Source organism: Poromitra crassiceps (assembly GCF_964638095.1).
Source record: "Poromitra crassiceps genome assembly, chromosome: 16".
NCBI lineage: Eukaryota > Metazoa > Chordata > Actinopteri > Beryciformes > Melamphaidae > Poromitra > Poromitra crassiceps.
Window position 1 is genome coordinate 39587145 of NC_139645.1, and position 17890 is coordinate 39605034.

The 17890-nt window shown below is 43.6% G+C and overlaps 1 protein-coding gene across 1 annotated transcript in view; it reads left to right on the forward strand.

Annotated features, from left to right (window-relative positions):
• chrna3 (cholinergic receptor, nicotinic, alpha 3) overlaps nucleotides 1-8658 on the forward strand; it is a gene marked incomplete at both ends in the record, with an annotated part of 10372 nt that extends 1714 nt beyond the window's left edge. Inside the window, 4 exons of the mRNA XM_083653293.1 lie at nucleotides 3506-3550; nucleotides 5229-5338; nucleotides 6349-7561; nucleotides 8533-8658. Coding sequence (XP_083509419.1) covers nucleotides 3506-3550; nucleotides 5229-5338; nucleotides 6349-7561; nucleotides 8533-8658 — 1494 coding nt within the window. The remainder of the gene's footprint in view (nucleotides 1-3505; nucleotides 3551-5228; nucleotides 5339-6348; nucleotides 7562-8532) is intronic.
• Nucleotides 8659-17890: the final 9232 nt, after the last annotated feature.

Here is a 17890-nt window from a genome sequence, read left to right on the forward strand (position 1 = left end):
CTTACATGAGGTGGGACAGTGTGCCAGGTTCAGTCACATCACATCAGTCCCTGTGTTTTTTATTCAGATATATTCTATCATTTTCATTTGCATATCATTGTGCACGTTATTGGCAAATCAGCTGCCTTTATAAGTATTACGCAGTGTCAGTCAAATTTATTTACATTATGTGTTGTATTCTATAGACAGAAAAAAAAACGTTATTAAACTTCCATCGCTAAACGTGTAGTATTTCAAGCAGTAGCAGTAGTACCCACAAGGTGTATTCTCAAATCTAGACAATTTGAATGGCCCTTTGGGGTCAGAGTGAAACTTTGCAGTTTATCGGAAGACAATGTTTCCTTGGCATAGTATCCAAGACTCGTGTGAGTCTGGAGATCACACAGACCTAGAGAAGATCTCACGTGTGAGTCTGGAGATCACACAGAGATAGAGAAGATCTCATGTGTGAGTCTGGAGATCACACAGAGATAGAGAAGATCTCATGTGTGGGTCTGGAGATCACACAGACATAGAGAAGATCTCATGTGTGAGTCTGGAGATCACACAGAGATAGAGAAGATCTCATGTGTGGGTCTGGAGATCACACAGAGATAGAGAAGATCTCATGTGTGGGTCTGGAGATCACACAGACATAGAGAAGATCTCACGTGTGGGTTAGGAGATCACACAGAGATAGAGAAGATCTCATGTGTGAGTCTGGAGATCACACAGACATAGAGAAGATCTCATGTGTGGGTCTGGAGATCACACAGAGATAGAGAAGATCTCACGTGTGGGTCTGGAGATCACACAGAGATACAGAAGATCTGATGTGTGAGTCTGGAGATCACACAGAGATAGAGAAGATCTCATGTGTGAGTCTGGAGATCACACAGAGATAGAGAAGATCTGATGTGTGAGTCTGGAGATCACACAGAGATAGAGAAGATCTCATGTGTGGGTCTGGAGATCACACAGACATAGAGAAGATCTCATGTGTGAGTCTGGAGATCACACAGAGATAGAGAAGATCTCAGCTGATCTCGGTGGCTCGCAGTGATGGATGGTCATTACTTCCTCCTCCAACCCCCATTCAATTGGAATGGCTAAGCCGGCGTCGATTACAGCAGGGCTAGGAGCCCATTTAGAACATCAATAGCTTATTGGCTGGGTTGGATCAGCCAATCATCTCACAATTAGGAATAGGGATGGCCATATGCTCTGTGGAGGAGCTGCATAATGAGGGACACAGGCTCTGTGTGCTGCATGATGAGGACCACAGGCTCTGTGTGCTGCATGATGAGGACCACAGGCTCTGTGGAGGAGCTGCATGATGAGGACCACAGGCTCTGTGGAGGAGCTGCATGATGAGGACCACAGGCTCTGTGGAGGAGCTGCATGATGAGGACCACAGGCTCTGTGGGCTGCATGATGAGGACCACAGGCTCTGTGGGCTACATGATGAGGACCACAGGCTCTGTGGAGGAGCTGCATGATGAGGACCACAGGCTCTGTGGAGGAGCTGCATGATGAGGACCACAGGCTCTGTGGGCTGCATGATGAGGACCACAGGCTCTGTGGAGGAGCTGCATGATGAGGACCACAGGCTCTGTGGAGGAGCTGCATGATGAGGACCACAGGCTCTGTGGGCTGCATGATGAGGACCACAGGCTCTGTGGGCTGCATGATGAGGACCACAGGCTCTGTGGAGGAGCTGCATGATGAGGACCACATGCTCTGTGGAGGAGCTGCATGATGAGGACCACAGGCTCTGTGGGCTGCATGATGAATACCACAGGCTCTGTGAGCTGCATGATGAGGACCATAGGCTCTGTGTGCTGCATGATGAGGACCACATGCTCTGTGTGCTGCATGATGAGGACCACAGGCTCTGTGGGCTGAATAATGAGGACCACATGCTCTGTGGAGGAGCTGCATGATGAGGACCACAGGCTCTGTGAGCTGCATGATGAGGACCACAGGCTCTGTGTGCTGCATGATGAGGACCACAGGCTCTTTGGGCTGAATAATGAGGACCACATGCTCTATGTGCTGGATGATGAGGACCACAGGCTCTGTGGGCTGCATGATGAAGGCCACAGGCACTGTGGAGGAGCTGCACGATGAGGACCACAGGCTCTGTGAGCTGCATGATGAGGACCACAGGCTCTATGGGCTACATGATGAGGACCACAGGCTCTGTGGAGGAGCTGAATATTGAGGAGCACAGGCTCTATGGGCTACATGATGAGGACCACAGGCTCTGTGGGCTGCATGATGAGGACCACAGGCTCTATGGGCTACATGATGAGGACCACAGGCTCTGTGGGCTGCATGATGAGGACTACAGGCTCTGTGGAGGAGCTGCATGATGAGGACCGCAGGCTCTATGGGCTACATGATGAGGACCACAGGCTCTATGGGCTACATGATGAGGACTACAGGCTCTGTGGAGGAGCTGCATGATGAGGACCGCAGGCTCTATGGGCTACATGATGAGGACCACAGGCTCTGTGGGCTGCATGATGAGGACTACAGGCTCTGTGGAGGAGCTGCATGATGAGGACCACAGGCTCTATGGGCTACATGATGAGGACCACAGGCTCTGTGGGCTGCATGATGAGGACTACAGGCTCTGTGGAGGAGCTGCATGATGAGGACCGCAGGCTCTATGGGCTACATGATGAGGACCACAGGCTCTGTGGGCTGCATGATGAGGACTACAGGTTCTGTGGAGGAGCTGCATGATGAGGACCACAGGCTCTATGGGCTACATGATGAGGACCACAGGCTCTGTGGGCTGCATGATGAGGACTACAGGCTCTGTGGAGGAGCTGCATGATGAGGACCACAGGCTCTATGGGCTACATGATGAGGACCACAGGCTCTGTGGGCTGCATGAGGTGCTCAAAAGGGGGTGTCAGTGTAGCCTGGTGGTTATAGAGACCGTCCCATAAGACCTAGGTTATAGATTGTATCCCTATGCCAGCCTTGGAGTGTTCCCTGCGTTGCTGACAGTCGACAAAATCAAAAGGACATTGTCTAATTACTGTCTCATGTGTTTCTTATAAAGACACTTCAGGTGTCTCTCTGCCTGTGCTTACTGCGTACCGCTACGCTGGCTCTGACTGAACGCTCACATGAATGGTTAATGTTACGCACTGGCTCATGAGATTGGTTCACTCATGGTCCAAGTCACACATACCCGACCCCTCCCCACGTTTTCTTTCTCTCCCTGCTACCATCCCTCTGCTCCAGCTTCACCGCTGAGTGAATTATTAGTACAAAAGTTAAGGTTGACTGGCGGAGCTGGAGCGGCCCCCTGGCTCCAGCTGTCATGGGTGGTATAGAGGGTTAGAGGACTCCTCTCTGAATGCTCTCATCCAACAGAGGTCAGACCCTGCATCTGATCCTCGACAGAGGACTGGATGATCGCCTGTGTGACAGCGTTCCCCTTGTTCTCAAAAGCATTACTTCAACCTTGTAATTTGGTCAAACGTTTTCAATTCTTCTTTATTCTCAGGATGAAATCAACCAAATCATGGAGACAAATCTGTGGCTGAGACATGTGAGTTCACTCACCCATCCATCACTGAGCATGCCTGTAGAAATGGACCACCAACTATGGATCCAGACGTCGGACATACATGATTCTTCTGGGCTAGACTGATTGAATTAATCAGCGAGGAAGCTTTTTAATCATAATAATTGATTGGATTTTATATGGCGCCTTTCAAGACACTCAAAGTGCTTCACATATCAACTCATCCACCACACTTCACTTCTTCTTCCCCCAAACAATAAATGATAGGCTCGCATTCTGATATCTTGATGTTAGAGGACATCCGCGGCCCACAAGATGGCGCTCTGAGGCCCACCAGTGGGCCACAGCCCAGTGGTTGAGAAACACTGGTCTAATGAACATCATACTTGTCCAAATGGCTATAAAAGCCTCTAAGCGTCTCCTACAATACAGTATACTGAAATAATAGCAGCAGTAGCCTACTTTGAGTGATGCAGATTCCCTGAATGAACCTAATTTGTATTTCATAATTATGTTGCACAAGGCAAGAAGGAGAATAAACTAGTTCCCTGCATGGCTTCATGGTTTCGTCACTTAATTGGTCCCACATGGTGCCTCTACTGATGCATGGCACAGTGAAGCTCAGGCCTCTATTACAAGCTGTGTGTGTGTGTGTGTGTGTGTGTGTGTGTGTGTGTGTGTGTTTGTGTAGGTGTGTGTGTGTTTGTGTTTGTGTGTGTGTGTGTGTGTGTGTGTGTGTGTGTGTGTGTGTGTTTGTGTGTGTGTGTGCGTGTGTGTGTGTAGGTGTGTAGGTGTGTGTGTGTTTGTGTGTGTGTGTGTGTGTGTGTGTGTGTGTGTGTGTAGGTGTGTGTGTGTGTGTGTGTGTGTGTGTGTGTGTGTGTGTGTGTATGTGTGTATATATATATGTGTATGTATATATATATATATATATATATATATATATATATATATATATATATATATATATATATATATATATATATATATATATACACACAATGTATACGTTACAAAATGTTACAAAACTGTCTTCCCTCTGCAACTCAACTCAAACCCACAACATAATTAGATACACCCAAAATTTAGATCATAAATTCAGCATGCTGACAAGGGCATGGCCACTGGCCAGTGAAGATATTGCTGCCAGAATAATCAAATGAACATTTGATAGAAGTATGAAGTCACATACATGATTGATCTAGCTCAAATTAAATATTTATGATCATGACGACATTATGAGCAGAAGAGACGGCCACATGTCTGCTATAGAGACAAAAACTACTTTGCATCCGTCACTGTCTCTCCAAACTGTACTGTAGACACTTCCTGTTTCTGAATTCAGTGATTTCTTTTTTACAACTCTCTGAGGTAACTCTGTTGCGTTATGACCGCTGCCATGAGGAGAGGGACGAAAATAGTGGCAAACAAGTCTATAAAACACGATATAAACTATGGTCTCTATACTGTTACATTCATTTTAGATTTCCTCATACTTTTAAAGGGTTTTATTGCCAATCATTAAATAAAACACTTTATACTAGTGAAATGTCATTGAATCGAACAGAAAGTGAAGTAAAACAAACTATGAAAAATATTTGCGAATAACATTTTCTCTGCATTATCTTCTCTCCAAAATGATCAAAACAAGATACATTGTATTTGCAATGTCAAATATAAATAAACCCGTGTGTCTTGTTTTCAGATCTGGAACGACTACAAACTCCGATGGGATCCCAAAGATTTCGGAGGCGTCGAGTTTATCCGAGTGCCGTCCAGCAGGATCTGGAAACCAGACATCGTGCTGTACAACAAGTGAGCTCAACAAGATAGTCAAAAGCCTGGCAACTTGCAATTACAACCAAGATTTGACCACTGAAAAGTGTTGGGGGTAACTCATTACAAAAGTAACATATTACATGTAATATATTACTTTTAGCATTAACTCAGTAATATAACTTATTACTTATAGGATTTCAGTAATATCATACCAGTTACTTTGTCAAGTAACTCAAATTACAAATTGAGTTACATTTTATTAAATCAAAGCACATATTTAAAAAAGATACAATAATTTCCTAATCAAACTGTGTGTTTTTATGCAAATAACCACTATAGATGACAATAACAAAGGAAAAAGATAACATTTCGAATTTTGGATTGTTTACACTGACTTCAAGGCGGTTGAAATTATTTTTCGGGATGGTTCCGGGGCGGCGATGTCATTCTGCTGCTGCTGTTGTTTTGGTAAAAGTAATGCAAAAGTAGTGTAATAAGTAACGAGTTACTCTACACAGAAAGTAATATTGTAAAGTAATTTATTACTTTCAAATGAAAGTAACTAGTAATATGTAGTATATTACATTTTGAAAGTAACTTGCCCAACACTGCCACTGAATAGAGGGCTTGCTATCCTACCTGTCTCCATTGACATGCAAATGCGTTGATTATTGATGTTCTACCAACACAGTCTCACAGAAAATTGTATAATACCAACGTTTTGGACCAACGTTGCTATTTTACAATTTCGGCTCGAAAATTGTAAAATAGTAACGTTCTGAGATTTTAGGGTTAGGATTAGAGTAGGGGGAGGGGTTAGAAATTTGTGTTCTACATGTTCTTAATGGAGTGGACGTGAGGAACATCAGGAAGAGCAATTTGATGATGAAGCCACAAGGCATCTTTTTTGATTAATGTCCTTTTGACACAATAGTCAACAGTTTATATCCTTCAATTTAATCCTCAGTGACTCGAGTCATCTGTCTGCCAACCTCCTTCCATCACGCTCTTCTCTCTCTCTCTCTTCCTCTGCTGTCCTTCCACAGTGCCGTCGGAGACTTCCAGGTGGACGACAAAACAAAAGCCCTGCTTCGTTACAACGGTGATGTGACCTGGATCCCTCCGGCCATCTTCAAGAGCTCCTGCAAGATCGACGTCACTTACTTCCCCTTCGACTACCAGAACTGCACCATGAAGTTTGGCTCCTGGACCTACGACAAGGCCAAGATTGACCTGGTGCTGATCGGCTCCACCATCAACCTCAGGGACTTCTGGGAGAGCGGCGAATGGACGATCATCGACGCCCCCGGTTACAAACACGACATCAAGTACAACTGCTGTGAGGAGATCTACACGGACATCACCTACTCTTTATACATCCGCCGCCTGCCCCTTTTCTACACCATCAACATGATCATCCCGTGCCTCCTCATCTCCTTCCTCACTGTGCTGGTCTTCTACCTGCCCTCAGACTGTGGGGAGAAGATCACGCTGTGCATCTCGGTCCTGCTCTCTCTAACGGTGTTCCTGCTGGTCATCACAGAGACCATCCCCTCCACCTCGCTGGTCATCCCGCTGATCGGGGAGTACCTCCTTTTCACCATGATTTTTGTCACTCTCTCCATCGTCATCACCGTCTTCGTGCTGAACGTCCACTATCGCACGCCAAAGACCCACACTATGCCCTGCTGGGTGCGTAGCGTGTTCCTGCGCCTGCTGCCCAGGGTGATGTTCATGACCAGGCCGGAGAGAGACCCGGATGGGGTGGCAGTGGCCGGTGCTGTTCAGTCCCTGCACTGTAGGCCCTGTGCCATCCATTCCTCGGGTGCTCTGCAGAAGCAGCACAAACCGAAGGCCCTGGCGTCCAGCGTGGTGTCCAGCCTGGCTCACCGCCAACAGCTCTTCCTCAGCACGGAGCTCTCCAACCTCAACAACCTGAGCGGAGACGCAGCCAAACCTCCCGGCTGTGGGCCGCTGTGCCGCGAGGGCCGCTGCAACTGCTGCTGGCACCAGAGGTCCACCAAGCTACCGGCAGACTCCGGCGGAGGGAGCGTAGGGCTGGGCAGCCTGGGGGCCTCCGGTGGAGCCGGTGCTGTTGGGTTTGGAGGGGCCGCTGGAGGGGCAAGCCCATGCTCCAGCTCAGACTCTCTGGCTGGAGGACTGATGTCCCTGTCGTCCCTCTCACCAGAGGTCAGGGAAGCGATTGAGAGTGTCAAGTACATAGCGGAGAACATGAGACTACAGAATGAAGCAAAGGAGGTAAGTAGCTATTCTACTGATAGATACATTACTGATAGATACATTTATATACTGATAGATACATTACTGATAGATACATTTATATACTGATAGATACATTACTGATAGATACATTTGTATACTGATAGATAGATACATTACTGATAGATACATTTACAGTATATACTGATAGATAGATAGATGACATATTGCACAGACAAAAGTGGGAGGAGCGCATTTTACAAGGGACAAAGGAGAAAGGAATCCCCTGGGTTACTAAGAGAGAGCCAAAGTGAACGTCCCTTCCTGCCTTTCTCTCGGTAGCAGCGTCTGAAAAAATATGAATGCGGGTGAACGGCGAGAGACATCATGTTTGTCAATGTAAAAGTTAGTCAAGAAGTCAAGAAAGTCACATTTTGTGGTAAAACTGTGGCACTATAAGTTATCAACCAGAAAGACAACCAGTCGCATGAGTGACGTCTGACGGTGTGACGTACTGTATATTGTGCGACACAAGAGATGTAGTTGATTGACGAAACTAAACCTTACGTTTCAGTTTCAGAACAAACTGCAACTTTCTTGACTTGCATAGTTCTCTTTTAAATTGACCAAATGTACATGTGTACTCCCGTGGCACAATTCAAACGGGATCAAAATAAGTATTGTCTCTCGCCGTTCACACCATTCATATTCTTTCAGACGCTGGTACCGAGAGGAAGGCAGGAAGTGAGGTTCACTTTGGCTCTCTATGAAGGGATCCGTTTCATCTTACATTGATAAGAAGTGACAGCTAATACAACGTTCCATCGCAAAATCAGCGCCGTCACGGGTTCTGATGTTGTCCCATTGGCCAAAAAAGCCTCCGTGTTGACTCTTGCCTTCAATACTCTTTGCTATCGCTTCTAAGGCATTATAGCACCATAGCCAATAGAAAATTGAGTTCCATGTCAAAAACTCAAGATTACAGCATTTTCTCTTTGATCCTCTCACAGGTTCAGGATGACTGGAAGTACGTTGCCATGGTGATCGATAGGATTTTCCTGTGGGTTTTTGTCCTGGTGTGTATCCTGGGAACAGCTGGCCTTTTCATACAGCCTCTCTTACTCTTTGACATGTGACTCTTACTTGGGGAGGACATGTGACTCGCTTTGACAAAATGAAGACTCCAGACTCTTGGAACTACACAGCATTATATATTACACATGCATTCTCTCCACGATTCAGACAGAGAAATTGCAGATTCAATCAAAAGCCGAGAGGAGAAGATAATTGTATCTGGCAAAGGTTGATGCCAGAGGTTCATTGTCTGTTTTCCGTAGCTGGATGTTCTTGTTTGCCGTAATGGTTTGCAGAGGACTCTCTGAGGACATCATGGTCAACAAACAATGGCAAAGACTGAGACCAATTATTTGACTGTGTACAAGAGTCTTACAGTAAATGGCAATATACAGTTTCAAGGCTCCACTACAACAATTGTATGAAAGGGTCTATAGTATACAACTTACAAGGATGCCAACAAGCAGCCCAAGAAACAGCTTCAGGCTAAAAGATTGTAATGTGTTGATAAATAACTGATTTAGGCCTATGCATTGATTCATTTTATTTAAAGTTTTGAAAACAAACATGTACATAATTCCAATATTATCCAATATTCAACATAATTTTCCATATTTCAGGTTTTGGCCATTATTCTCTCTATAAATTCCTCATCATCATTTCTTCTTCTAAAAAAGGGAAAAAATAAAAGAAAAAAGTATCAGTCATTTTAGGTGACAAGTCATTCTCCACTGAAGCAGGATGTCACGGGAGAAAGGGAAATGTATTGATAGAGATCATTTATTTATGAAAAAATGTTGTATCCTGTATTGACACATTTCTGAGAACGTAACAATGCAATGATGTTGACTGTGTTCAAAGGGTGACATCATGTGGTCATTTAGTGCTACTACAAATTAAATAAAGGCTTTCTGACAGTTGTAAAGAATTATCACACTTTTTCATCCGTCTATTGTTGCTGTTTCTGTGTGCCTGTTTTTTTTCTTCTTCAGTTAATCACGGCTAACAGTTAGCTTCCCTGCAGCACCGCATATGCTAACACATCCCCAGTTGTAAAATTATAGGAAATAACAGATATTACTTTAAATTGATCAAGTGCAGACAGTTGCCTTTTGATATTGAGACCATTACCTGCCTCAAAGTCATAACAATGAAGATATTATGCAGAACCTATTTGATCAGATAAATTGTGGGGATATATATATTCACGTGTTCTGAAGCATTTGATGTGTACATGGAAATTCACTCATAATCACACAAATATACAAGTTTGTTTTACTCCAGTATTTATGTACTAAATCTTCAAAATATGTGTATAAATTGTTTCGCATCCAAAGATCAGACAATGAATGACAACATATACATGTATGATATATTGGAATGTTAAATATAATCAGTGTGGAAACCACAGGATGTCAATATCAATCTAGCGAGGTGTCCTAATGGGAAAGACACTTTATGTGTTTGCTGTCCTTTGACCTCTAAAGGACTCGGTGTGTTGAAGGATCATTTCTGTGAAGAAGCAACACATCTGTCTTGATGAATGGAAGCAGCAGCAGCAGCAGGATGTACTGGAGACATAATTACAAGGGGGGCCACTGAGGGTCTGTGTGTCTCCCCTTGGAGCTTCCTCAGCTGATTGGATCACAATCAATATGGACCTCATTAGCATCGTCTCTGGTCCTCATCTCATCTCTGCCTCTGGGCCAAAAGAGAATCATCTCCATCATCTGCAGTGTGTCCCTCTGAACACATAAGTACTGGCTCTTCACTGATCCTATCCCAATGCAGAGTAGAGTTCTCAGTTTGGGGCGGGCTGCACAAATATTTACAGTAAGGCTAGATCGATAATGTCTTTATTCTCTCTTCCATACGCACGCGCGCGCACACACACACACACACACACACGCACGCACACACACACACACACACACACACACACACACACACACACACGCACGCACGCACGCACGCACGCACGCGGACACACACACACACACACGCACACACACACACACACACACGCACGCACACACACACACACACACACACACACACACACACACACACACACACACGCACGCACGCACACACGCGCACACACACACACACACACACACACGCACACACACACACACACACACACACACACACGCACGCACGCACGCACGCACGCGGACACACACACACACACGCGCACACACACACACACACGCACGCACGCACGCACACACACACACACACACACACACACACACACACACACACACACACACACACACACACACACACACACACACACACACACACACACACACACACACACACACACACACACACAGGGAAGCACAGACAGATACAGGCTTCCTGTCACATCTGATAGGAAACCCCAGGCTATTGAATGTAATTAAAGCTCACTCAGAAGTCATTTGGCTGAACTGCAGGAGATCTCCTCAGCAGATATGCAGATACTGTATGAAGGACTTCTCGAGATATCAGTCAAGGTTATGTCAGGGATGTTTCTTTGTGTCTCTCTTGAAGTCTTGAGTTTAATTCCTACTAAAACTGCCAAGCAACTCAAGAGAGAAACATGACCTACTGAACATAACTGCATCACATTGATCACATCACAGTGACTATGATCACAAATTCCGGTGGGTTCACTTATCAATTGTGTGAGACCAAACATCTGCAGGAGACTTGACAGAGAATGAAATAGTGGACCACTTTCATTCAAAGAAATGGATGTTCACGTCACCCGATAGAATGACCTCACTGCTTTAAAAATCCTTACAGCGAGCACACACACGTTTTCCAGGTTTTCCAATCAAGTTCTTCTGATTGGGCGTATATAGGGCACCAATCAGTATGCTAGGTATACATTTAGTGAGTAACATTTATATCCAGACGGCTTCTAAGTTTTCGGCATTTAATTTCGTAACAAATGATTCAGTCCACCACAAATGACATGTCGGTTAGTGCTGTTATATTTGATGACTTGTTTCAGCAGCGTACAGGAAGTTGTCAATTATACTTTCTGCCGTCTCCACTTTGAGCTTCAAGTTCCTCTTAGTTCTACGTGATGAGAACCTGAGCTGATTATAGCACGTTCTTGTGCTGTTGTGTTGAGTCAGTGTGAGCTGTGGAGGTGCCTCACATTGCGTAGAATCATGAGCATCACCATCACCCTTCTCCTGTGTGAGTATACTGACGACAACATTGAACTATGACTTGTTTTCATTTTAAACAAAATGTGGTGTGTTAAGTTGAAACAGAGGGGATTAATTTGACTGATTTTTTCTTTAAGGCATTTTGGCAAAGGAAGTTATAAGCCAAACTGACGGTGAGTTAAATACTGTATGGATGTGTGGTTATATTCAGCATTACTCAACATAATGAACAAGTAGTTGGGTGTCACAGAGGCTAAAACACGATATTAATGTTCTATGACTATGTGCTTTGTCACATTTACTAATACAGTTCTCTGGCTCTCTCTGTTCCTGCCAATATTTCAGATGTTTTCCCTGCAAAGATCTTGACTGCAGAGAAAAATGTATATGAGGAGAGTGATCTTACTGTAACCTGCAGCACCTTTGGGTTCAAGAAACGTCCCAAAGACCTGCTGTATGTTTATTTGTGTCAGGATAACGTCGGCATCATGGAACTGCCACAGAAACCCCAACAATACGATACGACTTTCACCATACGCAGAGTTGAGCCCAAACACAGTGGAAATTATAGCTGTGTTTACTCCAAAAATAAATATTCACCCTCTGATGTAACCAAGAAAGGAGACAACATGATTCCAATTCAGGTGATAGGTAAGGATCTTCTTTTTAGTGTGCTCACCTGGTAGCACGCGTACGACGGAGGCTCGGTCCTTCGCGCGGCCGATGCGGGTTCGGATCCGACCCGAGGTCTTTTGTCATGCCCTCTCTCTCTCCCCACAGTATCTGAATAAAGCCAAAAAATGCCCTAAAAAAGAATCTTAATAAAAAAATAGTGTTATTTTTTTAGTGAAATGCAATCGTGGTTGGAATGTTTAGAATATAACAACATTGTATTTTACAGAAACACAACTTTGGAGATAATGCATGGCTTGTGACTAAACAAAATTATAAATATGTAAAAAAGCACAATTTGTACACAGTTTTGTATGTTATTCAGGCATCTTCTCTGCGCCTTGTTTACATTACATTACATTACATTACATTACATCATTTGGCAGACGCTTTTATCCAAAGCGACTTACAATAACACATTTTTGTCAGCAATAAGGCAATCAACTATGCAGCACAGTCTATGACAACTACAACTTCTGAAGGAACAATGGTACAAGTTTAGTTTAGGTTAGTAGTTTTTTTGTTTTTGTTTTAGAAAGAAGGGTTTATTGTCATTGACCCAAGCAACGCTTCTCCATTCTGTTATGCGGCAACAGCCATTATGCTATTTGACTACAGACACATTTGACCATTGACTCGTATATCAAAGCATATGGCAGCAGCCAGTTTCATCACTATGTATATATAATATATATATATACATATATATTATATATACATATATATATATTATATATATATATATATATAACCAGTTTCATCACTCCATGTTCCTTCTCTCCCTATGCAGCCAATGTTCTCTCTGCAGACATCTCAGTAGCTGGACCATCCACAGTCAATGAGGGAGGAGATGCTGAATTCAGATGTAACGTTTCAGACGTCCCACAAACCCCCTGTGAGAGTCAACTGGTTAACTCTTACCTGAGCAAAGATGGAACCATCATCCAAGTGCAGGCCTTTAATGTGACGCGGATGGAGGCGATGTTCACCATCCAAGGTGCCACCATGAAGGATTCAGGTTATTACAGCTGTGTGATCCTGCCATCAAAATGCTTCCACAAGCAACTCTATGGAAAAAACAAAGTGTTCCTTCAGGTCAGAGGTAAGGATATCGATCACGTTATCAAATTAAGTTTTGCCGTCAAATGCAATAAATGCATTTATTGCCAGCAGTAGGTATCGGAAAACAAAACGTCAAAACTGCGTTTTGCCGCAGGAACGTTTCTCTCTGACATGACGTCTGTTTGGCTTTCCAGTGAATCGGGTCAGCACCGGAGTGATTGTCAATTGTACAGTGATGCCCCTGATGCTACTGTCGGTTCTGGGTCTCATATGGTGGCTCAACAAACAAGGTCAGCCAATGGAATCTCAAGGAAAATAGCAGATTTCATAGATGTTATTGTTGTAGTTCAAGATGTTCAAACCAATATGGATCATGAGCAACTCTCAAAGTCATCAAAGTCACTAGCTTATCCACGTCCGATAATGTGCCAAAATAAGAGCTTTAACATTACAAATGATGTTCACTCTATTTTAACAGGGTACTCAACTTCCTGCAAACAATGGTGAGTTTTGAGCTGACTCGATTGTTGTGAAATGTCAATACCTGAAGGAATACAACCTTTTTTGGCTTGAAAATCGAGGGAAACATTCAAATTCCGGTACATCTTCCATAATCTCATCAGTGATCGTCAGTGATGTCACATAGTATGCTTACCCCCCCCCCCCCCCCCACAGAATTCTGACTTTAATCTGAGAATTCTGACTTTAATCGCAGAATTCTGTATTCTCAGAATCCTGAGTTAAAGTTAGAATCTCAAAGATTTTCATTAAAAAAAAAGGAGTCACTCACAATGTTGATTGAGGCTACTGTATATGCTAACTATGGTAATATAACTGAAATCCTAGAGATTATCACTTTAAACTCAGAACTTTTTATTTATTTATTTATTTTTATTAAAAACCCCCCGCAAGTAACCCTAATCATCTTCGGTAGTATTAAATTGTGTGTGGTGTAAAAAAAAATAAAAAAAATTGTAATAATAATAGTTGATGCAAAGCAACAGCATCCAACCTAGTAAACTAAATACATACCGGGATCTGCTGCTGACTAAAGATATAAAGATATAAGATAAGTTATAAATCGTCTGCCTAAATTGCCTTTTCTCTAGTGTACCACTCCAGCAGGCAAATACTGACATGTGTGAGGATGATCAGAGACAGACAGAGGAAGCATACTACCACGGTATGTTTGTTGCAAACACAACTAATGCACACTATGTGAATTTAAGTGAAAAAGATGGCCGGGCGCCATCTTGTGTGAAATAGGCCTATTGTAGCTTTTAGCTGGATTCACATTTATTCATTTTACAATCTCATTCTTTAATTGTCAGGGGAAACTTCCAGCTTGGAGGAGGAAGTGGGGTAAGGAATATAAATAATTGATAATACTAATTATTAGCACATGGTGAGGAATGAATATTTTAACGTGTAATATCAAACAGGTATCATAAAACCACAAGAAATAATGAAATATATTAAATAATTAAACAGACTGGACTCTATCAAATGTAATGAAACATAAAATGTGTCGGCAGACAAAATGCTATTGTTAAAAAGGAAGTGTTTTCAGCACATGCCCTTGGGTAGTTTAGGATGACATACCTGTACATTTCAACACATTTTCTATCTATAGTTTCTGCTGTTGACATGCTGTATATTTACTGTTTCATCTAAAACTACCAACCTGATCTCACAAACATATGTGAAATGACCAAATAGTGATGACAATGCTTGCCCTCGCACCAGGCACAACTAAGATAGGGCTCTCTGTGTTGTGAACATGAATAATGTGGACTAGCTGATGTTCTTCCACCATGAAGAAGATTCAGATAAGATATAGATTGTCGCTGAAGGGGAACTGAGTGCTGGACTCACTGGAGCCATGCAAACAGGATTATGTCAAGTAGAAACATTCTGATTCACATGAGTTTGTTTTCAACTCAACTCTCAGTCCTCTGTCTCAGGATCACAATCATCTTCTTCATAATGTTCTCCTCTCAGTCCTCTGTCTCAGGATCACAATCATCTCCTCTCAGTCCTCTGTCTCAGGATCACAATCATCTCCTCTCAGTCCTCTGTCTCAGGATCACAATCATCTCGTCTCAGTCCTCTGTCTCAGGATCACAATCATCTCGTCTCAGTCCTCTGTCTCAGGATCACAATCATCTCCTCTCAGTCCTCTGTCTCAGGATCACAATCATCTTCTTCATAATGTTCTGATGATTCATGGAGTTTAGTAGGGATGCAGAATATTGGATTTTTTTTTGCCGATATCCGATATACTGATATTTTCCAACTCTTTCAGTTGCACAGAGAGGCCTCCTAGTCAAACTCCAAGAGATGTACCTAACCTTCCCTCCATCTCTCTGTCTGTCTGTCTGTCTGTCTGCCTGTCTCCCCCTCCCTCCCTCCCTCTCCCTCAATTATGATAAGACACAATCGATGCCCCCTCCCCTCCCCCGAGGTGGGGATGCAATTCTCGCGGGGATGCAGAATTCGACACAACACTGGCACGTAATTACAACATGTCACGCGCACCACCATGTGGTGTTATGGTCATTTCACATCCAGTATTTCTGTGAGATCAGGTTGACTGATACATAATGTGTTGAAAAGGACACATTGTTTTATTGGCTACATTTCAACATCCTTTAACTATTCCACATAACTGTACAAGTTCCTATGACAATGTGTCGTTTGCATTTTAAGTTTTGATTTGATTGAGTTTTGAATTGTTGATATAATGGTATTGTATTTATTGCGTGATGAATCTATGTTGGTTATAGTCATTATTTTTTGTTCAGCTGACTGATTCACTGACATCATTGACCTCTCAGGTATGGGGACATTATGATTGAGGAGGAGTCTTTCAGTGGCAACAGTGAAGCAGGTAAGCAACAACTCTCCCCATAAAGCTTTAAGTTGTAATTCCATTGTGTGGCTAGTGTTCAGTGTTATTACTGAAGTCAGCCTATTCTCAGTCACTGTTCCTTCTTATACCTACGAAAAGTAATTCACACAATTGATATAACCCACGTAATGTATGAAGGTGCGGTAACCAGCAGGGGGTGGTATAGGCAGTAGGTGTCTGAAATAAAATGGGGGCCACTGGTCACTATGGTCGCGGTGGCGGATGGGCATATATATTTGCCTTCGATGCAGACGCGTGGGGTTCCATTCCCAGCGTGAGCCACATTAAAAATGTTAACAAACGATTTTCTTATTTAACCATGACCAAACCCTAACCCTAACCAAGTTGTTTTACTTGTCTAACCATAACCTTAACAACCAACTTTTGGGACAGAATTCAACATTTTCAAATTTGTAATACAGGGGCTTACACAGATCGGCTATGTTCCATAGGATTATGCAGGAAATACTACTTTTCGTATGATATACCATATGAACTGTTTGATGAGAATGCGTTGCACAGCAGTTAGTGGAAGGTTGTGTTTGCTTCCTGCATTCTTTAGGGCATATAGATGACTTTAAAGGTTGTGTTTGCTTCCTGCATTCTGTAGGGCATATAGATGACTTTCACTTTCTAACACGCAGATGATGAGAATGAAGGTGTGTACAATAACGCTGATGACAGCTTTGCCTACTGACAAGTTTTGACTGACGAATGTTGAATTCTGAAGGTAGGCTACTGGACATTTTATAGTTCTTGTCAAAATGCAATGCACATGAAATGAAAATAAAACTATTTTCATTTTCATATTTTCTATTTGTGTGTGAGCGATGCACATCTTTATTTGTGGAAGCGGGCCTTTGTGGTGCACAGATGTGACTGACAGCAGTGTGTGGCTGACTGTCTCACAGGAGCTGTCTGTCGATCACACAAACTGTCACGTTGAGCGGTAAACAGAAAAAGAGTTCAGAATAACCACCGATGTATATATGTATATATACACCTCAAAATGGAGAATGTGCTGGGCCAGAATATTTAACTGTCTGTCCTTTTGTCCACAGACGATGCAGCCGCAGGGCCCAGTGCAGCGTGTGTGTATGCAAAGTCATCCAAAATGAGATCACTCCAGATCCCCCCAGCACTGACCACCTGATCACTCCAGATCCCTCCAGCACTGACCGCCTGATCACTCCAGATCCCTCCAGCACTGACCGCCTGATCACTCCAGATCCCTCCAGCACTGACCGCCTGATCACTGCAGATCCCCCCAGCACTGACCGCCTGATCACTCCAGATCCCTCCAGCACTGACCGCCTGATCACTCCAGATCCCCCCCAGCACTGACCGCCTGATCACTCCAGATCCCCCCCAGCACTGACCGCCTGATCACTCCAGATCCCTCCAGCACTGACCGCCTGATCACTCCAGATCCCCCCCAGCACTGACCGCCTGATCACACGTTCATTCACACATACGTTC